Source organism: Balearica regulorum, chromosome 4 (assembly GCF_011004875.1).
Source record: "Balearica regulorum gibbericeps isolate bBalReg1 chromosome 4, bBalReg1.pri, whole genome shotgun sequence".
Classification (NCBI taxonomy): domain Eukaryota; kingdom Metazoa; phylum Chordata; class Aves; order Gruiformes; family Gruidae; genus Balearica; species Balearica regulorum.
The window spans coordinates 18,333,985-18,361,821 of NC_046187.1; the positions used below are offsets into that span (position 1 = coordinate 18,333,985).

At 40.6% G+C, this 27,837-nt stretch overlaps 1 protein-coding gene across 1 annotated transcript; it reads right to left on the bottom strand.

Annotated features, from left to right (window-relative positions):
• Positions 1-27,735, bottom strand: PKD2 (polycystin 2, transient receptor potential cation channel). Its single transcript, XM_010306368.2, has 15 exons — positions 27,229-27,735; positions 20,092-20,205; positions 17,057-17,190; positions 16,453-16,703; positions 15,504-15,728; positions 14,720-14,948; positions 12,701-12,871; positions 11,392-11,573; positions 10,196-10,316; positions 7,629-7,727; positions 6,532-6,653; positions 5,573-5,690; positions 5,155-5,318; positions 4,218-4,365; positions 1-3,185 (listed from the first exon to the last, which is right to left on the bottom strand). Exons 1-15 carry the CDS (start codon positions 27,629-27,631, stop codon positions 2,952-2,954), a joined length of 2,715 nt encoding a protein of 904 aa, XP_010304670.2. The 5' UTR covers positions 27,632-27,735; the 3' UTR covers positions 1-2,951.
• Between the last annotated feature and the right edge of the window lie 102 nt (positions 27,736-27,837).

The following is a 27,837-nucleotide window of genomic DNA, read 5'->3' on the forward strand; positions in this document are numbered from 1 at the left end:
TTTGCTTTATAGATTGTATAAAACATTTATTAGGAAGTAAAGTGCTCAGTTTTACAGATCAATACATTCTTGATCATTGTAGAAGACTTGCATAATTAACAGCTTTCTAGTAAGACCAAACACTGTACATTACTATGCAAAAACCTTACCTTTGCAATAAGTGACAAATGATATTATAATCTAAAGTTGAAAAATGAAGTAATAAAATGTTTGTAACATTTGTCAAGTGGCTATGCACTTACGGCAAGGCCCATTGTCAACACACACGGGTACCCCATGAAAACTTACTGCACTTCAAGATGAAGTTTGTTATTAAGTAACGACACGTTACAGAAATGTACCTTAACAAATACAGCTATGAATGCAAACATTTTCATAATAAACGTATACTACAAATAAAAGATGAACTGTGTGATTGAATTTACATTTTGAAAGATACATTTTTTTACAGGAAACCTATTTAAAACCATACCGACAGGTTTAGTTTTGCTTGTTTTTCCCCCAGGAAGGCCCTGCCTCACCACTAGATCACTTCTGCACACCCCCCAGTCCCTGCTGCCATAAACCTCAGCATGACACATGCTTTACAGGCCACAGGCACAAACCTTAACACAAGGTATTCTTAGTAAGGTTCCAGCCGATTGCTGGACAACTCAAGTTGGGTCATTTGGCCAAAGTCATTGATTTTAAGTATATGATTATTTAAATACTATGGTAGCATTAAGGTAACCTTTGACGCTAGAAACCCAACAGCAATTACACGTTATACACATGTAATTAGTTAGCATGCCTCAAATTTTAAGCTGTAAATCATGTCACATACCAACACACTATATTCATATCCAAAATGTGTAAAGACAAGGCTATGTGTATTTAAATTGCTTTGTATAGTATTTTTTATTTTCCTTGCATACCAGCTGCCCATGTGTACAGCTAGTGTTTTTCTGTTTTGTTTGTCTGTTTCAAGCCAGAAATGCCAGTTCAACACAGAAAAGCTTTCCTCAGGAAGGTTTCTAAGGTCCAAAAACTTTCAGTCAAGGCAAGACAGAGCTTAGTCCGAGTGTCTCTCATTTCACACAAATGCCCTGACCACTGTGCTGTGTGCTGTTTTGGGAAGTTGACGGGGTCTCTTGTGAAAGAGTATGAATTTCTTCCCGGTACAGGACAAAATAACCCACAGAAAGGAAAAAAATACTTCACAAGAATCACAACCTGTTTTCCCATGTCTTTCTGTTCTCAAGCCAAAGCTACTAAGAAGTTCCAGTCTCCATATTGAACTACTTCTGCTCTACCTTACATTAATTATGTTTCTGTGCATATGATTTGTCATAAACTGAAAAATAGTGGAAGGCATGAAGTCTCTTTCATTTTAGCAAGTTCCCTGGTTAGAGGAAAGGCATTCTGAGTCATTGTACATCCAGGCAATGCAGTTGTAAGAACACATACAAGATGTAAGCATTGCCTAAGCAGTACTATCCCAAGAATGAGGTGCTAAACCCTAGCAACAACTGCTTTTTGAAACAAAAAGTGCCAATGTACCATATACGTGCTACTTATACTCTGTTAAATAGGCATTTTTTCCTCTATATACCCTACTAATAGCTAAAATATGTTTGACTATGTAGCTTTCCATTTTCCTTCACATCAACTCTTAAGTCTTTAAATACAACTGCCATCTTCAGGAAAAAAGCACAATTGACAACCTCCCTCCTAAACCGGCATATGGAAACATGTTGCTAGGCAAAACTACAAACACTATGCCTCAATACTTTCTATAGGAAACCAATGTACTTTCAGTGTTGCATCTCCTTTCGGAAACAAAGCTTCTATGACATGGAAAGCAGAGGAAAAGAAATAGTAAAAAAATCAGTGATTGTACGACAAACATCTTTCCAAAAGAATCACATGTTGCACCTCAGCAGAAAAGCATATGTAGAAATATACTTAATTTTACAAACAGTTCTGTTAAATGTAAATACAGACTACATAGTGGAGACGTGATTAGAACTTGATAGAGCACGAGACTGGATTTTTCCCAACTGTCAGCAACTTCTCTGGCCCCTTTCCTGTCACACCCAAGGAAGAGTTAGTGTTTTTTAGTTTTGTGTGCTTTTAAATAATATATTTTTAGGTAGATATGGTTACTTTGCAGAAAACTTGTGGAATGTTCATACCAGCCCAGATCATGAAAACATAGCATTAAAAAAAACAGGCACTTTGCAACAAAGCTGAAAATGACTACGTTAGTTGAGTGTGAAGAGGCAGTTCTCAAATATTACTTTTGAAATGCTAATGAAATGCAAAAATATTTAACGTGTACAGTTTCTAGTACAGAATGTGATTTACAGTTGTAGAAAGACAGCAAAAAAATGAACATTTTAAGTTAATTAAAATGTTAGTACACCAAGAATAACTCAGAAAAATAGAAAGTAAAAGAAAAAAAAGTGCTGTTTTATCTCTTTGAAAAGCATCAGCTGTTATAGTGAATGAGACAATAAACTGATGCCATCTTCTTTTAAAAATTCCTTTCAAGAGCATTTTAAAAAAAATCATATTTTCCCAATAGAAAGTAGAAAACAGCCTTTCAAGTATTTTAGCCACAGCACATTATTTTGTCTGAAGCTTGCTGACCTCATGAAAGTGTTCTCCATGATACATGTATGGAACCCAAATTCTGTCCAGGTATCTTTTTGTCACACCTAGTTTCCATTCTGCCTCTGGCATTTTTATTTCCAAGGCTGACGGTCTCATTGTTGGTAACTTGAATGTGACATATGGCTTACATAGGTCTGAAAATGCCTTACGAATAGAATATTTACTTTTGCCTACCAGTGAAAATTGTTCTTAGTGGTCTGATCAGGATGATCACCTCATGCTGGGAAACAGTGGAGTAGTGTATTTGCTGGCTTAATACTGACCTGAAACATTTGGAATTACCTACAAAGTTAATCCTACACATGGATGTTGTTCCCCCCATTTCCTCCTCCCCCATCAATACCATCTGACTGGGAGGAAGATGGCCGAGAGTTCCTCGAACGAGGCTGGCCGTTCAGTCCAAGTGGTGTTCCCAACCGATGGCTCATTTGGGATGCTGTATCATCCGATTCCCATCGCTCCAACTCCTCTCGCACAAGTCGCTCCATTTGTTCCCTATGGATTTCACTGTCACGACCCAGTCTTTCATCCTGAACAGATAAAAAGACACAAGCTGGAAGCGCAGCTTCCAAACTGCGGTCTAAGCAAAACCCTATACAGACACGAGAAATTCTTATTCCACTCAAGTATTTCCATAGGCTAGTGGAGAACCACAGCAACTGCAGTAAATGGTTTTCTTTCCAGTGATGTAAAGCCCAGGTTGTCACCTTCACTTATGAAAGCACAATTTGTATTATAGTTTCTAATATTTAAATCCATCTCCAAAAATGTAAAATACACTGAGGAGACCACACCCACAAGGAAGTCCCATCTCAAGAATCAAGCAGAATTATTGGCTGGAACTGCAGTAACAACCAGGAACACCGTTACCTACGACAGGGCAGCTGCAGGTCTGACCTACATAACCCACCAACACAGTCTATCTCGCCCACCCCTTAACAGCCCCATTCTGGCTGTTCTTTCCCCATCAGAAAGCTGACAGGTTTAGCGTCCATAGAAGTAACACATTTGTGCCACTGGACAATTCCAAAGGGCCCTCAAGAAAGAGAGGGTGGGAGGGGAGGTGATAGAAGCTAGACGATCCTGGTGACAGAAGTGACCTGCTTCACCTGCCACACACAATCCCAGAAGCAACATGGGAGAAGAGCAGGCTGCACAGGCCTGCTGGGCTGGATCCCTCCAGACTCCAACTGACTAGTCCATAAAAAGCTTTGTATTAATCCCAACATGCAGCAAGGGATGAATGAGCTGCTTCAGCAACTACCAAACACCACTGCTGTCCAGTTCAGGAGTTTAAATGGTGCTCCGTTCCCTCAGCGTGACACAGGCCTGCTATAAGATGGCTTGTTATATCTGAAACTTGCATCATATCCCTAACATTTCATGTTTTAAATTTTGTGTTTTCCTAACACAAAACTGAAATCACTTGGCCGCTGCCAAAGCACCCACCTCATCTTTACCACCACTCCCCTCAACCCTCCCAAGCCAAACAGCAGGAAGAAGTGCTACCAGTAAGCAACCCACATGGGTTGTGACCAGACAGGACAGAGTGGGTTTCTTACCTCTGTCACTCCATCTAACAGTCTTCCCAACATATCTCTCCTTTTTAGTTTGGCTCTCTCCATCACTTCAAGCTTCACAATAACCGCATCAATCTTGGAGACAATACTGCCGATGGAATGCTCCATGCGATCAACCCGCCTCATGAGCCTGAGGGCAACAAGTGTGAGTATCAGTGACACTGACATTTCTGAACCAGTATTGTTCTAGCATGTCAACACACAAAGCAGATAAGGATGAGACAGCATTTTAATTCAAGCATGCATCTAACTTTCCACAAATGAGTCCTACTGTCCAGAAAGGGACAAGGTACACAAGAGCAAGAAGATAACACAGGGGTAAAGCAGATGGGAAAAGAAGTACATATTCCACTCTTTTCCCTGCTTTTAGGGCATCCTCATCAAACTTTGTTGGTTCTAATTACTCAAATTCTTCATTCAGCTAGTGTTGCTATAATTAATATGGAGATTTATCATTTTAGACAAAATACACACTCACAAGTAACTTCAGATTATTAAAAACAACTGCTGTAGTTCTCACTGAGCCTAAAACAACCTCAAGGTTTTACTACTAAAACAACCCAGAAAAGTTTTCTGGCATTATTGTAGCGTGATCATTTTCTCTGTCTTTTCAATGACCAGGTTTTAAGGACTGGGGTTTTTTTGTTGAGGATTTGTTTGTTTGTTTTAATTTGGTTTTGGTTTTCTAACTGATTCCCATGAGCCTCTCTAAAGTACAGTTCAGATATCACTTGAAAGCTACTAAATTGAGTGACTTAAGCACCTTAAAAGCACCTTAAGCACATTTACTTTTATGAATAATTTTATTAATATTCAGAGTTACAGAAGAGACCACTATATAACTGAAAGAAAACAACCCACAAGGAAAATAAAAAAAAAACACCATGAAGATTCGTCCCCCTCAGAAGGATAAACTTACACTTGGAACTCTTCATAGGAAACTCCACTAGAGCTGCTGCCCCTCCTCCTGGAGCTGTGTCCGCTGTCTTCATCCTCATCCTCCTCAGAGTCGTCCAAGCTCCGGGGGAAGCTGCGGCTGCTCAGAGGACGTGGCAGAGAGCTCCTATCCAGGTCCAGATCCTCCTTTGTGAAAACACAAGCCACAGACAGAGAAGATGTAAAGACTTTCGCCCGTACATGGGGGATGGGGGTGCCAAGGTCAAAGACCTCCTGCCCTCCATCAGTTCCCCCTTGCCTTTTTACACCTTTGCTCAGACAGCCAGGGATGAGAGCAAATGTGAAGGGAAAGAAGAGGATTCTTCTGGGGCAGCAAACCAGCATGGAGAGAAGACTGACAGATGGCACTGGTGGCATACCACTCCTAATGCTGAGCTCACCCTCTCTTTCTCCAGGTCATCTCTCATCTGCTGATGTTCATGCTCCGTCAATTCCTGGTCCCCATCCTGGTCATATTTGGTAAATATTGCTTCAATCTCTGCATCAGTGTGCCCCTTCCTGAAAAGGCAGTAAAAACAGTTCCCTTTCCATTTTTTCAGATGCCGAACAAACTTCAAGTATTAGAAAAACACTCCAAACAGACTTTCATCCCCAAGCCAAAGACACGACTGATCCCAGTGCTGCCTATAAATTCACAACACTGACAACAAAAAGCTCAGCCCTCACCTTTCATTAGTTAATAGCACAGATCTCCCCTAGGCTGTACCCTGCTCCTTCACAACCATCCCTTTTATACCCCCTTGATTTGTTCCCTTTCCTTGGACTCCTGCCTGCGCCTGTTCACAAACTCCTGCAGTGGCTCCAACAGAAACATTACCGCTTCCTCAAAGGCCTTAGATCTCTGCTTCCTCAGACCCTTTCTCCCCCACAACACAGCAACTCAAGGACATCGTGGCCCATAGCACCAAATCCTTCCTCCAGTGTGGGATGTCGCCCCACTGCAGCAACACCAGTCATAGTGCAGACTCCAGGGGCCAGAGCTCAGCAGACCTCCTTAGTTAAGACTTCTCTTCCACCTCAAACTGACCATTCTTTTCCCACTCTTCTCTCTTCTTCCGCACTTCCATGCCACAGTTTGAATTTTCCTTTGTGCAATGCCTGCAGACCCATATGCAAAGATTGTTTACCTGTACACATCCGTTTTTTTACATAAACCTCCCACCAGATACAGGAAAAGCACATGCTTTGCTACCCACAAACCAAAAGAAAAGTACTTTGCTGTGTTGTCTTTATTCACATTAACATACAACATCACAGAAGCAAGAGAAACTCGCATCAAAGGCTTGCATCACATGTCTCTGGGGATACTATTCAAGATAAGAAGTAACAACTTCCTTACCCTTTTAGATCTTGCCGGAGTTCATCAAAATTTAGTTTTCCCCCACCTTGTCTCAGACTTTCTGAAATGTCATCAACAGTAGTTTTCTTCAATTTAAGTTTGATCATGGCTTTGTTGTAGCCCTAAAAGAAAGTGAAATTTCATGTTTTACTTGTCATGAAATGTTAACACTTTATTTCTAGTAACTTTTTTGATTACGAAAATCAGCTAGTGTACACTATCACTCAGTATGTTCCAAAAGCCCTGCAAGAGTCTTTCTCTTCCTCTAGTTTATCCATCTTTTATTTCAGTGCCCATTTAAATGGGCAACATACAAATACCTTTGCAGTTAAAGGTAAGGCTTTCATCATTCAATTTGCACTGCAGGTCAGTAGTAATGGAGTATTTTGTCCCAGTAAGACACCTTTGGCAGTTACTGACAGTTAAGTGACAGTTTTAAATAATGCTGACAAAACAAGTACAACTTTCTGTGGTCATTTTGCTTCTCTCTCATTCTTCAGTTGTAGGAATGACTTCTAAAAAAAGTCCTCATCCCAACAAAGCAGCACTTCTCATTTTTCTCTGCTTTGTTTTAATAACCAGTTTCCAAGTTTTAACTAGTCATGCTGAGCATGCATTTAGATGTTTCTGACCACGGTACAGCCCTGCATCCATGCCGGAATGCACACACGTGCACGTATTTTTCCTAAACTGGGATTCAGGTCAAGCTCTTAACTTTGTATTCAACAACCTTACTGGCAGCTGCCCCTGGGAGCTCCCAACACATTACCCAAGACTTCCCTCATGTTATTGCCTAAAACAAGGTAATTCTGAATTCTGTGACCAAAACAAATAGCAGTTTAGCTTAATCAGTTCAGTATTTCTGTATGTACCTAGACAGACAAATCCTATGTCATATTCAGTAGGCTGATCATTCAACACAAAGTCTCAGATAACTAAAATACATTGTGATGGCAAGTTTTCATTTATTTAATTTACACTCAGCTCAGATTCATTTATTTTAAACTAAAAGATGTGTATTTGTACGGTTTATATAGCATTTTATGGACTAAGTTCAGATGTGAGGAATGAGTTGTCAAACAAAATGTTATTTTTACCTTTCTGATAAGGTCAGAGAGTTCCATTTCTGCCTTCTGTTGTGCCATATCCGATTTGACTTCAGAGTATGTATCATTGATAATGGCCAAAAACATGTTCTATTCAGGAGAGAAATGAAAAAAAGCCCACTTCAAAATTTTAACAAGTCTGAGCCCTACTACTCTTATGACCTTCATGTGCAGACCTACAGATGAATTATTTAAAAGGGCCAGGAAAAAATGGTGGGCTATTTAAAAAGCACTAACATCAAGCACTTGAGATATTGAAATATGATGCACTACAGTATAACAACTTTTAATCAAGACTAATTGTTATTAGCGTAACTGAAGAATTACTTTCCAGAGAAGGTTCATGCCTACACACGGCAGTGGCAATAAGCCATGCCAGTTTAACCTTAATATGTGTAAGTTTGGCCTTCTACCTGCAAAGCCAAACTTAAAACAGGTAACAATTATGAATTACTCTAGGCAACACAGCTGGCAACAAAAACACCTGAGGAACCAAGTTAACTATTCATCCTGTAATAACCAGCACAAACACAATCTCCGTATCTAGTTACAGCTCTGCTTGCATTTCAGACTAAAGATAAAACCAAAAAAGCTTAAAATCAGACACTTGGCATGTACGCCACCAACTCTGAAAAGAGTTCGATCACTTGTTCAGACAAAAGGGAAAAAATTGGTGTCACTAACCCTGTGCCAAGCATATAATTTACTTGAGCCATGCAGTCATTACTGAAAGGGTCCTGCTGAACATGGAGTAAACATGACTGAACTGCAAGCAGGACATTCAAGATCAAAAAGAATTACTCAATTTACTGGCATGTTCAACGTGCCACTCTCATGCAGAAAAGCAGCATTAACATCTCTTTCCTCACGGACTTAAAAAACTGCTTCAGGAGAACAATCTTCCATTGCTGTATCTTTATGCATTCTTGCCCAACAGCAGGAAAGAGGTAACTTGACTACTGTCTATTTTGCTTTCAGCTGCCCAACATTAAGAGCTGGTGCTTTCTGCCCATCTTCCTTAATTTAGTTTCCGGGTCTCAGACTAGTCTCAAGGAGTTTACAGCAACATTTCACTCCAGCCAAGTGACAGGACATGCAGGTATTAATAAGCACACAAATTATAGCGAGTATTTTGGATCACCTGCTGTGCCTTCACACTTCAGTGCTTCTCTTCTACTCCTTAGAAAAAAAATATTTCTTTCCCTTGCTGGACACTAGCCTCTGCTTTGCTGGATTTTGTGAGGTGCTTCAAAGCAAATATGAAACCCGCTTCATGTGCTTCTTCGGCTAGAGTGACCCATATGTTATTTTTCCAATTGACTACTCGTCCATCTCACTGAACACATAATATTCTCTGCTTCCTTACTAGTGAATAGCCAAGGTGAAGTCTTCTCCCACAAATAATATCTGAATGCCAATTTCTCCTCATCTCAAAGAATAATAAAAAGCCTCATTAAGTACAAGGGTCATTAAATAACTCTAAAAGTTATGATGATACAGGACTGCTGTACCATTTTAAGGTTAGTAAAATCTTGCTTTAATGCTCATCACCTTATCAAATCACCAAAAGACACACAGTTTGGGAAATAATCTGAGAATTTCTTGTTCATATAACAGCTTCTGCCTGGTGATATCATCAGAAACAAAATTACTATATAATAATGTTAGTACCAAACTAACTGAAAACTATGTCCACGTAGGAGATACTGGGGCTCTTCACTTATATTGACATTAAAAAATAATTTACTTGGTCTCCTAGGTTTCTAAGAGAGAGGTCTCCTCCCTCCACTTTGTTATATAAATTATTAGTAAGATTGTAAAATGGATTCAATACTAGTATTAACAGAGAGCATACAAAAGATGAGTACTCACTCACAATATACTCCCTGTTTGAATTTATTTGTTCGACAATGATGCCTACATACTGCCTCTCAGATAAGTTGAGCTTCTTATAATACTGTTTGTCAAAAAGCGTACAGGTAATCTGCACTGGGAAGGTCAGAAAGACAGGGACCAACTCTGCCCTGGAGAAGGAAAAGAGGATAGAAAAGAGGCCTTTGCAAGCAAACCTGCATATCTGAAAGGTGCTGCACTGCTGATGAATTAGGATCTTCTAGCAGGCAAGCTGTGTGTTGCATGCATGAACCAGGCTGTCATAAACACAGCCAGCCATGCGTGAGAGCACTTTAGAAACTAAGAGCCTGCATGGAACATTACAGCTATTTTTCACCAAAAGATATGGGCTTGCTGTGTATGCCAACTAGGACTATTCAGGTTTTAGAAATAAAAAATTATGTGTAAGAATAAAAAAAAAATAAATTAAAAAAACACAATGTGGAACATTATGTGGGAATGACAACAAACATACAATGCAAATCTATTTTAAGTGAAGAAAAAAAATGAAAGGGTGTAATGACCAGCCATGTAACAAGTTAGACTCCTACATGGACTGCACACTCACCATTATCAAAAAAAGCCCCAAGTAGCAGTAGGAATCAAAGAACAAGAGAGGCAAAAATGGCCACCTACCCACCCCACATAAACAAAGGCGTACATACCAAAAGAATGAAGAACATAAAGAACACAAATGTAGTGAAATAAATTGGTCCCAAAATTCGATTAGCTTCTTCAACCTCTGTGAAGTTGAAGTCTCCCAAAATGATGCGGAACTGAGTAAATCTTAAAAAACAAAACACATCCAGGAGTTGAAAAAAAAAAACACTTTTGGAGCTGTGCAAGAATTCTCAATCTATTTTATCCTAACAGTCTGACTGATGGGCAAATGATGAGGTCTGCACTACTGTAATACTTTATCAGGCACTGCAACAGTCAATTCCTCAAGCTCATCTCTAGGCATAACCAAACGTGCAGTCAGATGCCACACACACAGAACAAAACGAGGGTAGTTACTTCTTGCTTTCGGTCACAACTGATACAGGGGGTAACAGGAAGCAGAGCAAACAAATGATTATCATTGTGAAGCTTTCAGACCCACTTCTGTCCCTCTCCTATCCCTTCAGCCTCTCGCATTCATACAAACCCCAACCCTCTCCCTCTAAAGGTGTCTGTACAGCGCCAAGGCTGGAAGAGGCTTGGCACCATACAGCACATCAGCACAGTTCAAGTTTCTCCGCTCCTCTACAAGAAACTTTTTGCAACACTGCCCCAATGTAAGGGGGCAAGGGGAACTCGGTAACTGGGCAACCTGGTAATTACTTCAGTTAGAATCAGGTTATGTTGTACCAGATCAATAAAGGAAAAACTGATTAACAACCCTATATTAAGTTCTATCTCTCTCCTGGATTCCAGCAGATACTTACAAATTTACCAGCTGGCTGTCTAAGATGGACTCAATTTGTGAGTCAACCAACTATCAGGAACACAGCGTTATTATGCATACAACATCTCAGTAAGCATTACGAACATAAGTAAGCACATAGGCATTCAATTGCTGGAGACAGAGTAATTGCTTTGTCTAGGAATGTGACCCCTGTTACAAACCCCATGTCACTTCCACCAACCAAAACCTGCCATTTTTTATCTCATTTTTAGCATATTTTTAATCTCACAGCAAAGAGGTTTTGAACTAAAAACATTATTAAAAATGCATTTGCTACTGAACTACATCAGTGATATGTCTGCAGTTTATCTGTTTAGATGGACATCATAAGATGTGTTTGGCCTCTGATGAAGCAACCAAATCCATTTACCAGTGTTCTGAGAAATTCTTTGCATTTTTTATTCTTGTACTTACATGCAGTCCTGGAAAGTGCTGAAGTCATCAATTTGAGTGCCAAAGACAAGATAGGCCAACTGAGCGTATGCTAAGAAAATAATAAAAAACATAATAGCAAAGCCAATGACATCTTTGACGCAGCGAGACATGGTAGTGGATAACTGACTCATTGTTCTGTTGAAGTTAACAAATTTGAAAAGCTGTTAAAAGAAAAAAAAAAAACAACTGTAAAGACAAGGAAGACAACAATTTCTTAACACAATCGCTCTCCAGCCTTTTATACGTGAGATGTCTTACTGAATTTGACTGGAGACAAAGTCAGTTAATTTACATTTAGAAATATATCACCTCCTAAAAACACTGAGGCCTAAAGTGCAAAGAAAATTCTTTCAGAATGCCAACTTCTTGTTTGGGTGTGGCATTTCATTTGTTTGTTTTTTCACTCCTCTATTTGGCACCCTGGCATGACAGCAGTGTTACCAAAATGCTTCTAAAAGCCTATTTATCTTCAATGAAGATGTTAGCTATGAAGTAGTAAAATGTGACAAAAGAAGATCTCACAGCTGACTGCTGTGAGCAGGTGGCTGGACTAGAGACTTCCTGAGGTCCCCTCCAACCTGCATAATTCTGTTACTCTGCAGTTTACCATTATTTCTTGTAATGAGCCACTTTACTTCTTAAACCATTATACAAAAATTAGATGCAGCTTTGACTTATAAAACAGTAAGAGATTAGCTAACTTGCTTGATAAACCTAAGTATCAGTTTGAAGTATCAGAGTGGAAATTCATTTATCATTGGTCTTACATTTTCCCCTGTTAGCTTAACAACTAATGTTCCTCTGCAACTTTATACATACAGAGGACAGAAAAATGAGTATGGACATGAAAAGAAGTATCACTAGAAAGAAGGCAGTAAAACAGAGACTAATTTTAGTTTTTAAATTAATTGGACTAGCTTTACCAACCCTTCTAATGATTCAGAAGTTTTGAATAAACAAAATAATGACAGTTAAACCAGGCTAGGAAAAAGCAGTACCCAGTAAGAATTACTGACTTATCAATTCAGGAATAATAAAAAGATTACACGTCTGCTGTGACAAAACACTAGCACTGAATACATCTTCTAGACGTAAACAAACCTGCCACTAAACCTGTGGCAAATTACAGCTTTCCTTTTAATCTGCAAGAAGCTAACCCTTGTGCTCTGACTTTCTCGCATGACCAATTTTAGGTGAAACATGACTAAACCTCAAATAACGTATCGTGAAACTCAGAATACTGCTTACATTCTAATGATTAGAATAAGGATGTGTGTCTTGGAGTTACCTTAATCCAGACAAAAAACACAGTGACTGCAGCAATGTTGTTGAACTGCATTTGCCAATATGCCAAAGGTTCAAAATTAGGGAACGAGTTCTGATCTTCCAGCAGCTTCTTCAGAAGCATATCAACAGTTGAGGTCCTATAGATGCTAATTCCTATAGCTACCACAGACAGCTGAGTACAAAAGAAACACACAAATTTACACAAGGTGATTAGAGTTTTAAAATAACTTGGTTTAGCCACATATGTCAGATAAAGTTAAGATATGAGGAACTTTATGGTAGCACTATAAATACCATGATGTGAGCTTTAAGTAAAAGCAAATATATTGTTTTCGAGGTGTCCTGACTACAAAGCTAAACTTTCAAACAGGAATTTCTATGACTACACAGAGCCTAGGAAAAAAAAAATATAAAAAAAAAAATCACTGATACAAGCTTCTTGCAGTCCTTCAGAGTCAACCCCGCTGGTCACTGATCACATTAGTGCTTAAAGCCAGGCAGTTGCAGGGGCTGGAGGGGGACAGCTTTCACCAACTTTCACTCAGGAGTAATTCAACAGCCCAGTGGATGCTGTTTCAGGCAGGATCTAAACTAGAATTTCTGGATGTATCAGGAAATGCATTTCACAACAAAACCACGGTAGTCCTAGACTACAGACAAATAACCTGGAAGTAAGATTTAGAAATCTTACCTTGCCACAGCTGAAGAACAAGATGATGGTAAAGACTAGCAGACTCAGAAAAATGAAGCTGTCTTAGAGAAGGAAATATAAGGAAAGAAAGATGACAACTCAAGAAGACAAAGGTGAAAAAGACTAAAGAGCAGAAAGACAGCAGCAGCTAAAAAGGTATTAAGAGTTTCTCCAGAGTACAGACTGACCAGTATTGCCCAGAACGAGCAACAGCAGAGATGATGTAGTTTTACCATACAGGTAAGGTCCTTGCTTTGACCTCTGCAAATGTGCTTTTTGTTAGTGTGAGCACTTCACCATGTATACAGAGTCATAAAGTACGTAATCCTAAATTTAAACAAATGTCCCTCAGACAAGGTATAAACATAGAATTTTGACCCTTTGCGTGAAGTGAATTTTACACTCACACTTGAATACACTTCACTGACTGTAACAGCAAAGCATTTTATTCCTGCTCCCACCGTTCAGTATATCAAACGGCACACAGTTCATGTAAACATCCTCCTAAATGGTTCTTCATGTACAAAGCAGTGTGATGCAAGTATGATTTCTCTAGTTTATAGATACTAACTTCAAGAGTTAAACTGTTGATTCGTCCAAGCCTGAAGACACAAAACGAGCATAGGAGTAGAACTGTTTCAGCACTGCTGGCTTTGTATGCTTTTGGTAAGCACAGCTTGATATCAGTCCAGAGAGAATTATATTATGTAACTTTAAATTCGAAGCTCAGATTTTCTGCTACACCAAGGTTACTGATGTGCAACACTGTCCACTTAACCAAGAAAGGAGCCCTGACAGCTGCTAACACTACAATTTTGAGACACTTCTTCAAACTTGGTATTAGCTGGTGAGTATTTTAATACCACAATAAATCTCTTTGTGGTGTTTTGCAAACATATTTGAATCCCAGTCCCACTTCTCCAAACTCAAATCACTACCTTAACACAGATTTTCTTACTTGACAGCCACTACAATAGCCTGTATAAGATACGTAGAAGAGAAATGAGGGTGAGTTTGTTACCTCCCATAATGGCTGTGCCTTTATAGACAAAAACTGTGAAAAACCATACTGGACAAATACTCTGATTTTTCACCAGGACACAAAGGTTGAAACCACTAAAGACAGAACAAGCTAGTTTGCAAAACACACCAACATTACAACACTGACTAAAATTGTCTTACTCAGACTGAATAGCCCAATAGCCTGGAAGTATCCTTCCTAATGAAGGCCCTAGCCCTTAAACCTACAATAGGAATACCGAGTCATTAACGTCTCCCTCAAAGTGCATTTCAGAAAGGAATTTTAGTCTTATTATAACAATTACTTACCACAATGATAAGGATATCAAGGCAATTCCAGAGACTTCTGAAGTAGTGCAGTCTATGAATGTGAATTTCTAAGATCTCTTCCACCATATAGTAAAGAACAAAAAGACAAAATGCCATTTCACAGGCTGCCAGGAAAAAATCAAAAGTAGAGATGTAGTGAATAAGCCTCACTGGCTGAAACTGCCAAGACGTAACAAGGCCTCCAGTCGCTGGAAACTCCACTAACAACCTGCATTTAAAAAAAGGCAAAGAAAAAATTTTTCATTTACACAGCGTTGATGAAAAGCTCTACTAAGAGATACATGGTTTTATTTACATAATTATTTAAATAATGGAAACAGGCAAAAGCCTGCATATGATTCAGAGAAGACACTAGACAGGTGTAAACCTGACCACACCCAATTTTGACTAAAACTGAAAGCATTTCAGAAACAGCGAGAAAACAGAAAAACCTGTCTTCACCTGCATCTGTTTCATGCTGTCTAAAGACTGATGATGTATATCCACGTATTTACTTTAATACACCAACTCACTAGAGAAGTCGCCTGCAAACCGCACCCAAGCCACTGTGGCATCAGGAAAGTCAGAACTGCCTCCAGACAGTGAGTGCAGCTGCCATGTGGAGTCCCACTTCTTTGACAGGGAGGCACGCCACTTCGGTTGCCTGTCTCCTTTATACAAAACATACACTTACCCATGTTCTCAAAACAAAGCAATCGCAAGAAAACCCCAAGTCTACAACCTACACTGTGTAATCTGAACACTGTCATGGTTCTGTTCGTACCTGACAACGCAGAATAGGTTGATGTTTGCATTGTATACAGAGAAATCAATGAAAGCTGCTCTGGTCCCTCTGTCCAGCCACAGGTTCTTCTTAAGACTAGCAATCTGCACAGCTGTCATTTCTCTAGTCCTTGAGAGGTCTTGGTAATAGCCAGCCCCGCTGTATGTGGCAATCAAGCCCCAGTGGCTGCTCCCGTTCAAATCCTTCTCATTGGTGTATGTCCAACTAGTTCAGAAGTGAAACAGAGCATGTTAGTGTCCCTCCACTTTCAACTTAGACTTATCAAAACAGACACCAACAAAACCTGACTAAAACTGAATCAGTTACTTAAAGCTGCTTTTACTTCAGACATACTTGTAGAAAGTTTTGATATACTCTGGTGACAGAACTTACAAAGTTCCTCTGACTACCACACCAAAATTAAGATAGAAAGAATATTAATTGTGAAAAGAGAACACATCAGTCCACTCACACAGAACCTCTATCCTCAGGGAAAGAAAGAAAAATTGTCATTTACATAGTTATGTTCCACCTCCAAAACCTTTTACCATTCAATTCACACATGGTCCTCCAAGAGAGGCAGTGCTATTCCCATTTTTTGCCAGGGAAGACAACTCAGTGAAACCCACTGCAGTAGCACAACCTGGAATTAACACAGGTGCTCATGAGTTGCAGTGCTGCCCTCAGGCCACACCGTGTCTCCCATGCACAACAACTACCAATGGCACAATGACAGCACCCAAACTCAAGTGGCTCAAGAGCACAGTCCTCTCCAGGTTTGGTAAGATTTCTCCACGAGCAGAACTGGCAGCTGCTCTGGATTTACCTGGCTTTACAAACCGAACATACAGCAAACACAGAGTTGCCTTTGCCAAGTGACTTACTGTGTAATTCAGCATAACCCAGGTTAGTAAAAAAATAAATATGCGTCTACAAGAATACTACGTACGCTGTTCCATTTCGAAGTCCAAAAGGAGCAGTATCTTCGTTAGCTACAGAATAAACATCGTAGCAGTCTTTGATTTCATCCTTTAAATCTTCAGGTATCGCACACGAACCATTTCTCACTTTCAGCTGCCGAATGCGAGGCACTCCTAGGAGCAGGTTCTCATAATAAATGAAGCTTTTGTTTTCTGCCATGGTTTTGTTGTTGTACCACATCTCCCAGTAAAGACCATCCAACAAAGGGCCTTCTGTGAACTGAGGAGGAAGGCAGAATTTTAGTTTGCATGTTGCCAGCACTGTTTCTACAGATCTTCATTCTGTGCATGTGTTAGAATTGCAGTTGATAATTTTTCTGACATAAAGCCTTATTGTTACCTGTCCTCCAAAGACACAACCTTGCCCTACCTTGCCCCACTATCATTACCTGGGTTATAAACATTCACATATTCAAGGCCTACTTTGTCCATAGCTTTGACACTGTGCACATAGATGCATTCATCCACAACCCCTACTGCATTAGAAAAAAAATCTCGCAGGTGAAATTTACAGGCCGTGACAGGACAAGCAAATCACAGCAACAGAGAAATAAAAAATTAGTTTTAGATTACCTTCCAGAAGTCATCCATTGTCGACAAAGTTTTGAAATCAGTTTTCTCCATTTTTGATACAGGTGTTTCCAGGAAGAGCTGCGACATAACCCTTGTGTAATAGTACATACTGGAACTCACTGTCCCATAAGTCACTGCAAATGATTTGGTAAGGAGTAAGAGTAAACGGGTGGGGGAAAGACAAGAGAAAAAAAGAAGAAAAATAGAAAAGGGGGACAAAAAAAAAAAAAGAGTACTTTGCTTGTTTTGTTTTGAATACATCAGGTTATATCTGTATAGATTTTGTGCTGAAAAATTTACGCTTCAGAACAAAACAAAATCCATACCATGCAGCATTTGTCTGTCAACTGTGATTAAAATACAAAAAGCAGTGAAGAACAGACTGATCAAGCAGTTTAAAACACTCAGTTCTCCTTCCGACACCTCATTGTATTATTAAAGCTTCTACAAAGCTAATTTCAAGAAAAACAAAGGCATGATTGAGCAGCCTGAAAAGAGGCAGCTAGTGCCTTTTGAGGTGACTTTGCTATCCAAGGCATCCATAGAGAGCTGGCACAGATGGCACAAGACCTCAGGAGAGCTATGCCCTGCTTGAGCAGATAATGACAGTCAACCAGGATATCGCAGGGCACTTTGAATGACACTAGCCGCCTACGGTTACACAATGAAATTCCACCCAAGATGTGCAGTGCTTCTAAAAGTATCTCCCCACAGAAAATAAATGATTTTGTATTACTGCTTTTCCTGCACTGGGCCAAGCATTTGGCTGAGGACCACAAAGTATAAATTATAAAATGACTTACAAAGCTAAGATGGCTTGAGAGCATGGTCTCTGGCACTGATAGTGTTACTGCCTATAAATACTTAAAACCATTTTATGGCTAAAACTCAGAGAAGCCTGAAAGATTAAGTCTACACTGAACAACCTCCAGTTTTGACAATTTTATAAAAATATTTTATCACAGGAAAGAAAATGTGTTTTCTTTAGCAACTGGAGAACAAGAAATATTTTTAATAGAAAACTGCTGTGGCACATGGAACATATCAAATGACTGTGCAATACCTGGATTCTCTCTTAAAATACTCTCAAAAATACAATGCCCATAGCATTTAGCCTGCACTGGAAAGCTCTCTCCTGGGGCATGCCAAGCAACTGACCGACAGTCTGTCCCACAGTTATTGCTTACATGTAAAATTAAAAAGGATAGTACTTAAAAAAATACTAATGAGTTAGCAGTATCTGTAGATATATAACACACTATACTGTTCCTTTATTCTGTTACCAAAAATCTTTTTTCTATAGCAAACCAAATTGTTAACAGCCTGCAGTCAAACTTTTCCCACTGAAATCAATTTCACTTTATTTTAATTCAGATCCCTCACTGCTATGCCCCTCCTGGTGGAACAGCATACCAGCCACAAGCAGTCTTATACTACTTTGTCCATAAACCTGCACTAAGCATTCTTAAAGGACTCAGGAGGGGAAAAAAACATGGTATTTAGTACAGAATCCTGCTTGCAGTAGACCACCAAAACAGTTGTGTCAACGGTAGAAAGTTTGGGGTTTTTTAGTAATTCTACTCCAGACAAGCAAGGCAGATTTGTTCTCAGAGCCAGTCTACCAATGTAGTTTTGCATTTTCTTTTCACTCCAAGATTCTCTCTCACAAAAAAATAAAAACATCACCTTGTTCTATTACAATTGATCATAAACGACAGCTTAAGTGTCACTGACATTTCAGGCATTTAGAACAGAACTGCCCACACTAAAAATTGGAGGCTTGAGGCATACGGGCTTTCCAAAGATACACTAACTTAATGCATGCAGATTTTGTTGTTATTCTACCTAGTAAACAAATAAAACATCTATTTCACAACTCCATAGTAAGTTCTATTTTGTACTGTCTTGCTAATTTTTATACAAACACATGAACATGACTTGTTAGGACTATTAACTTATAAAAACCTCAAAATAGACATGTATGAGGGCTTCAAGTTCCAAGGCCAGAAAAGACGACCGCTCTCAGAACCATTAAATTCTACCAGTCACAACTGTTCACTGCGCTGTGTGAGGCCTGTGATAAACATCCTATTCTATCTGTGCTCAGGCATCACTAAGGTTCTTCACCCTGAGAAAAGAACAACAAACTCAGTTCAGGCTGCTTTCTTAAACTCTGTTTGGGTCCAGGAATATTGTTGTGTATGAGGCTGGGGATCCATCAAGCTCCTCACTTCCGTACTATGCCTGTATTTAGTAGAATCTGCTAATACTATCTTCAGTGTTGACTCCAGAACACCTACCTCAAAGCAGTAACCTACTTAAAAGCCAAATAAAATAATAAAAATAATAATAAAAAAGAGCAGGTTGACTGTTACTCTGTTCATGTTCTACAGTGTTACACTACTTCATATGATATCATACACAACAAAACAAATGACACACTTAAATCATGGAAGTCTCCAGCTGTGATCCATATACACTTGAGTATATATAGGCTGCAGATGCGTTTAAGATGTCCAGCATCATGCAAACACAGATTATCAGGTATTTCTAAGTAGCTAGCATTATCTCTGCCTTTCCAGCTACTGTCAAGAACTTTTATTCTTAGAATAATCTGTACATAAGCTTTGTGATAAATTTGAAACTCAGTGATTTAAATTAATTTTTTTGTCCTAGATAACTAACTCCTACTCTTCATATTTAACAGTTCTGTACAGTGATTTCAATACTGTAGCAGAAGCATTACACTGCAATGTGATAATATATTAAAAAATGCTCCCTAAAAATCAAAGAATAAGTATATTATCATCCTGTTTAAAGGTCCAAAACTTGTTAAGGCACAGAAAGTTGCAGCATTTTCAATCTCAAGCAACAATCCATGCATAGAAACAAGAGAAAGATTTAATTCCAAATATTTGCCTTCACACTTGTCCATTAATTCTTCTCCTGCATCACTGAAACAACCTTCATTCTGGAATCACAGACAGCAAGCAGATAGTACAGAACTGGAAGCATTAATGCTGAACGGTACTTACGGACACACAAGACCACAAGGAAAATGATGTATGTAACCAACTCCCGTAAAACACTTTTCAGATATCGCTCTCTGCTGGTGTTGCTTTCTTCCATGAGTCTTGTCCACCACAGACCTTAAAAGGAAACATACATAATGATGCACACAGATGTCTGATACTAGACACAAATGACACAGTAAGTTAAGTGGTTTTGAAAGCTTAATCTATGTCGTGTCTGCTGCAGGTTCTTCTATGGATTTTAAACTGATCTCAGTTCAAGCAAGAACAACTTCTTCCATAGGCTGAATGGGGCCCAAGGTAGTATTAGCTATTCATGAGATACCATAATTTATTAACAGGTCAGCAGAACTCTAACAGATCCTGCTGAAGATTTGCCAGAAGTGCTGTCACTTAAAACCACACGGTATGGAAACAGATACAAGTGTACAAAGACATGCACAGATAGCTATCTTTGAGAAATTAAGTGCAGTGGTTTGTTTTTTTTTTTTTTAAATATGAAAAGCATTGTTAGATGAATGAAAATGCATGTTCAGTATCCAACCTTTATTAGTAGTCTTAACTAACTTTCTACCTGAAAGGGGAATACATCAGTCAAACATATTTTTAAAGAAAACAAATAGTAACCTTCCTCTCCTAAATAAGCAAGTCCAACAGAGACACAGCAGGAATCTTGGTGAGTATTTCTACATGATTTCTTTCCCTGCACAACAAACAGTTATCATTGAAACATTAGCAGCGGCCTAAATGAGCAACCACTGCCGAGCTGTCAAACTGGGCAACTGCATTAGCTGAACTATTTCTGCCTGCTATTAGCTTCATATTATACTAGACATTCTCAAGAAAACAGCGTAAGAGAAGGTATTGAACTGTGGTGATCCCTTCCAAAAGGGTAACAGAAAAGCAAAAGGATCTTTTAAATGGAATCTCAAAAAGAAACAACCATCTGAGAACAGAAAGCAGTTAGTAACTGCCATACTTATTTCCTGCGCCTAACACAGAACAGAAAAAAGCTGGGAACAGCTGCTGATGCTCAGACCAGAACTGCTACCTTCAAGGAAATGTTCTTCATTTAAGCCTAAATAAAGCAAGGTGATTTGACTTTAGTTTATGGTGGGAGAGAATAAAAATTCACTCTTACAGAAGTGCACCAAACTTCCACCCTTTTCCTTTTCAGGTATTTTAAGTGACCAACCTTTTAAAACATCCTTTACATTCTCAGTAGATGGAAATGAAGTAACCTCAAACTCTCTAGGAAAAAAATCTTGGATCCATCAAACATACCACAGTAATTTGAAGTCAAATGGAACAACAACAAAGGATAGCCAACACACATTTTAAAGCTGACAATGAAGTGAGAGTTCAGTCGCTTTGCAACCACTGCTGTAAGACTAAGGCAGACAAAGGGCTAATCTGCCTGCCGCAGAACTTCATTTGCTAACAAAGAGATGGGAGTAAGGAAGCTCTTCCCTCTACCTGCAAATACGAGGCGTATTCAGGAGAAAAAAAAAAAAAAAGTGTTAGATGTTTTTAGAAGCCTTCCAGCTACCACATTTTTAAGTTGAGACCTAGACACAAAGTCAACCAGAAAACATCTCTTGCATAGGCACAGCAAGCACTAATAGTCTTAGTATTAATCTCTGTTCACACTCCTTAATGAGTAACTTAGAACCTTCACTATTGTCAGCCCCCAAAACAAGAAAGCTTTTTCAAAGCTGTCCTTTAAGGCCAAGTCTGACAATTTACAGATAAAGACTGAAACTTTACTACACATAATGCAAATCCTCACCATTAGGTCATTCTGGAAGAAACACAAAACCAAAAACATTTAGAGAGTCAGTAATAATCAAGAACTCAACAAATTCAGCCTGTAACACAGCACTACGTTGCACTAGCAACCCTCATAATAAAGGCAGGAAAACATTACGGAGGAGAGGAAGAAAAGGCTGGAACAGCCAGTGAGCTAAGCGGGGGAGAGAGCCGAGTCCCGGCTGTCAGCACATTACTCACCAATAAGAAATGTGGCGAGCAGAAAGCTTGCAAGCTCAAATTCTGCCATATTAGAATATTGTTAGGAGTCAGTCAGCAAGGAAACGAAAAGTTACATGTAAAGAAAAAAAAAAAACAAACCAAAACAAAAAACCCACCAGCAGCAGAGATCATACAATGATCTCCGTGTTAAATGAACTCTGGATTTTCCCAGCAGCCAGCTTGAAGCTTTCATTAGTTGCAACATTTTTACAAGATACATACGTTATTCCCCTTTTTGCCTTATTAGAATATTGGTTTAGATGCATCAAGAATAGTGGTGGTAAGCAGTGCTGGATTTAAGTTGACATCTACTGCAAGCACCAAAAAACCATTTTGTTTCCAGTCTCGATTAATCATTTTCAGTTCATTCCTTATACACATTTGCTATTCGTCAACTTTTTGACAGAATCCATGTACTATTTATCACACAAATCTGCAAGTAACGATTCTCTCATACTCATTCCGTAGCCCAAATGGCTTACGCGAAGAGTATACAAACTCAGAAGAGTTGTCAAAAAATAATGATCAAATGCAAATAAAAAAATAGATGAAATTTCATCTTACAGTAAGAAATCTAGCTTGTTAGGTAACACAGGAAATTAAAATCTTTCTGTTTACACATATATGTGTATATATATGTGTTTTATATATAACACACGTTATATATATACTGTATATGTACTTACATATACACATATACCTACATAATCATAAAGCCAAGTCTATGAGGTACAGAATGCATATAAAGTAATTCAGATTTATGTAAAAGTCTTAAGGTCTGGAAGCATTCAAGCCAAGACACATATCACTAGCTAATCTGCCTACACTGAAATTCAGATGCTGGGGAAAGAATGGGGTTGGGGAAAGGAAAGCAGAGTGACCCTCAGGCAAAGAAGCTTTGTCCCAAAACAACAAAACAGTCTCACAGTCCTTAGTTCGCATTCCTTGGTAAGGTACAATCAGAGCCTGCACTAGTTCAAGTCGGTAAAAATTTCATGATGCATTCTTCACGAAAGAAACAATTAATGAGTGACTGGAAATTCTATCTGATACTTCCATTTAACAATAACTAAGAAAACCTTTCAATAAATGCTCCACATACACTCCTTAGTATGGATGCACATGAGGACACAACAGCACTAGATGACCAAGTACAGCTCCGACAGGCAGATTACCTTTCCAGCCTGGCTCCGGAAATGGACTTTGCTCTTATCCATCAAAATTTTTGATGACTTTCTCTTTAACAGAGTTGAACAGTCACCCCCTCCTCTCCCCTCAGCATCTGGGATGTTTGCTGAAGAGATCTGCAAAACTGGAGGAACTAAAGCTACTTCACAGAGACTCTAAAATACAGATCATCTGAAGTAGTTGACTTTCGATTCACTTAGAAATTCCTGTCTCCCCCACAGTTGCAATTACCAAAATCCAATTACCTTAAATCCTCTCTGCATTTTTATTTCATGACTGACAGCAAGAACGGTGTAAGCTGTCATTCAATATCCCTCAACTGATAAGCAGCAACTTGTTTAGCCAAGGTAAAACTATCACTTTTGGTATCCAAAGGATTAATCCCTCTTGTTCAATTCTGTCTAGTAAAATGGAATTTCATTAAATAAATCTAGCTAACTTTCCTCTAGTCATCTTGAAATAAAACTGAGTCCTGAGTATGCCATTTTCCAGTCTTCAAAGATCCTCACGGTTATCCACACAATGTCAAAAGAACTACAGAGTGTTCTTTCCAGTATTAAAACCTCAGTTATCCTTCAAGTGCCCTATATTAATTCCAGGCTTGAAATCGGCCTTTTCACTGTGTAGCCTGCAGTGATCATATTCTTCAGAGTCTAGTTACCTATGCAGCAGGAAAGTACAGCACCCCACAGTACCTCCACAGCACGAAAGTCACACCTAGCCATTTACCGTGTCTACGAATTAATGGCAATGTTCTCATGAAAGAGCCAGAAAAGGATCTGTTTACTATAGTAACTTTAGCTACACTTGCCTATAAACACAAAATGTATGCAGGTCAGAAATCAACAGAAACTGTGGATGGTAACCACAGGGATAAATCCACTCTGAACATTCCTAGAACATGAAACCAAGTCTTTTCATTTTACAGCTAAAAATAGAATACAACCAGTGTACACTGACTGTCTCGAACAACAAGAGGCAGTTTGGTCCACAGCCATTATTGAAAATATTTTTTTGTTTTCTTGCACTGCATGAACGTGTAACTTTGCACTGTTCTCCACATAGTGCACGCCTGATTAACAGGCTCACACCCAGTCACGTAAAGTGAACCACACCAGTCGAAAGGATGCATAAGGTTACCACATCAAAGGTGGTCCTCACCTTTCAGCCTGAAAGCAGAAATTAAAAAGTTCAAGCTACAGACATGCATCACCTCCCAAACTGGTTATGGTAGCCCAAGATACATTGCTTTTAGGTAGCAGGACAGGAAAGGGACCCATCTATCAGAGCAGCGCCAGAACACCTTCTCTGGCAACATCTGCCTGATGCTCATGCTGCTGAAGGCTCAGGTGCACTCAACCTGCCCAGCACAAAATACAGCTTCGCCAAAAGCCAACTCCTCTTGGTTCTGCTACTGGCTCAGCTGAACAAGGTGAAAATACTTCTACAGTGTTAAACAAACAAACAAAAAAAGCTAGGAAAAAACATGCTAAAAATAAGCAACCTTCCTCCACCCAAACCCAAATCTAAGCTGTAGATCCAGATAATTCAACAAAGTATTTTACCAAGCCTTCATTAGAATGTTATCTTGGGGAGGCAGGGGGAGAAGTCTGTCTGATGGACTTTCTTTCCATCTGCGAATACTCTGACGTTACACAAATCACATGTTATTAAGCTCTGCCTTCAGGTTCAAAATGGCTCAGAAACCAGACCAAAATCAGTCCTAGTGTGGATAATTTGTTTTGAGTATTAGTGCAGAAACCATGACAGAGATCAAACAGTAGCAACTCATGTTAGGTCATCACGAAGTTACTCTCACACTCACCTCACGTTCAAATACACTATTTTTCACCACAGTTAAAAGCATATACAGGAGGTTCCTTCTCAGCACCAACTAGTACAAAGGGAGCATCTGAACAGTCTACTTAGATAAGAATTTTTATAGAAGGACTTCACTTTTTCCATGTGAAGCAGCTCCCTTCCTAGGCATTTAGGTATCCCAGTGACAGGCTAACCTAAACACACCACTGAAGACTCCAAACAGAGTAGTGCCTGTTCATGCATAACACACATAATTATCACTGATATTTTTTCCTGGCCATTCTGGTCTCTTGTTATGAAGTGACTTAGTTCATTGAATGCTCTCCCAATAAGAGTACTGCATCCAACTCTGGAGCCCCCAACATAAGAAGGTCATGGAGCTGTTGGAGCGAGTCCAGGGGGAGGGCCATGAAGATGATCAGAGGGCTGGAGCACCTCTCCTATGAGGACAGGCTGAGAGAGTTGGGGTTGTTCAACCTGGAGAAGAGAAGGTTCTGGGGAGACCTTCCAGCAGCCTTCCAGTGTCTGAAGGGGCCTACAGGAAAGCTGGAGAGGGACTGTTTATCAGGGAGTGTAGTGATAGGACAAGGGGTAATGGCTTTAAACTGAAGGAGGGTCAATTTAGATTAGGAAGAAATTGTTTACTGTGAGGGTGGTGAGGCACTGGCACAGGTTGCCCAGAGAGGTTGTGGATGCCCCCTCCCTGGAAGTGTTCAAGGCCAGGTTGGACGGGGCTTTGGGCAACCTGGTCTAGTGGAGGGTGTCCCTGTCCATGGCAGGGGGGTTGGAACCAGATGATCTTTAAGGTCCCTTCCAACCCAAACCATTCTATGATTCTATGTAAATCTGCTGAAAATAAAACATGCCTATTCCATCATCTCTGCAAGTCTGACTTGCATCCAAGTAAAACACAGCAATGATCAAGAGGGATTTATTTTGGTGCAAGACAGCTGAAGTCAGAGAAATCATTATACCAAACGATTTTTGAATGCACGTGAAAATCAAAGTGAAGACATACAGGGCATACAATAGCCTAATTTACAAGTCTTTGCTTAAAATTGGGTTTGTTTTGACACCTCTGCTGATGCTGTGCCAGCCAGTAATAGTACTATCACTTCAGAAAGTTCACAGTTTAGAAGAAGAAACCTTCTTTTCTAAACATGGTTTACTTTCCTGCAGCTTTGTAACTATAAAAAATTTATCTGACACTTAAACAAATCTCACGTTTAAAATCCTCATGATTTGATAGTGACATTTTAGGAGGGTTTCTCACATGTGCTCCCACAACCTTGAATCCAAAGAACTCCCCATCCACCATTTTCTCTGCTATGTCAAATCAACCCTGTACAGGGCCAGCTTGGCACAGTTAATGCAGTGAGGTTAGAACAATGCTCCAAATGCTCATTTGATGTGCTCCCACTTATGCTTCAAACTACGTTCCCGGTCACCAGCTGTGCATCAACAGGCAGCTCTCAACAATGAAGGGCAGCTCCAAGGCACTGTGCAATATTGCGGAAAAGCAAAAAATGAATAAAACACCCTCCCAACAACCCCATTCTAAGCATGAATGCCATCCTAACCACCTCTTTTATAGGATAGAGGATGCTGAAAGACAAAGTATTCTGCTCCAACTCTCCAAAGAGCTGGTATTGGGTCTGAAAAGCCACAGGTATCCAAAAACTACTCAGTATTTCAGTAGTTTTAGTACACTGAAAGCAGGCAGGACTAAGCCCTGGGGGGCACAGAGCTCCATGCTCCAGAGGAAAGGAAGGAGAGAGGTGTGCGTGCATTTGTGCGTGCTGGGGGGGGGCACAACCGGGACAGAGATCAGAATATGGATGTGCACGAAGAGGTGGGGGCACAGACAGGGGCAAGCAGGGACAGACAGACGGGAAATAGGAAAAGAACACGGGTAGAGGGAAAAGAGGACAGGTAGGTAAGAGGCGGGTGGAAGAAAAGGCAAAAGGGACTACAAACAACTCTTAAACGTTTCTCTCCGCGCCAGCCTGCAGGAAACGGCAGCCGAGCTATACGAGCAGAGAGAGACGGGGGAGCCCCGTTCCGGCAGGAGGGCCAGGGCAGGGGGACACAAGCTCTCACCTCGAAGTCGCCGCGCCAGGCGCTTGGCCCAGGCCGCTCGGTGCGGCGCGGCGCCGTCGGGCGGCACCTGGTGGCGGCTCGGCACCTCCGCCCCGCCGCGCCCCGCGGGGAGCCGCCGCCCGCCGCCGCCCTGACCCGCCGCGCCACTGCTCAACGACGACGAAGCGCCGGCCGCGGGGCTGCCCCACTCCACGTCCATCTCCAGCACCGGCCCTGCCGCCGCCGCTGCTGCTGCTGCCCCCTCCTCTTCGGGCTCGAAGCCCGGGTTGTCCCGGCTCCAGGCCTGCCGCGAGCAGGCGGAGAGCGGCGGCGACGGCGGGCAGGAGCCGGCCCGCGCCGCCTCACCCAGCCGCTCCAGTTCCAGCTGCTCCCGCCCGCGCCGGCAGCCGCCGCGGCCCGCCATCAGCCCGCCGCCACCGCCTCCGCCCCTTCCCCGCCCTCCGGCGCCGGCCCGGAAAGCCCGGGGTAGGGAGGGAGATGTAGTCGCCCTGCCTCCCAGCCGGAGCGGCAGCCGGGGCCTCCTTCCCTCCCCGCGACCTCAGAGAGGGGCGCGGCCCTTGGGGCGGCGCGCCCGGCGCTGCCTCCTCCTCCCCCGCCTAAGGCTTGAAG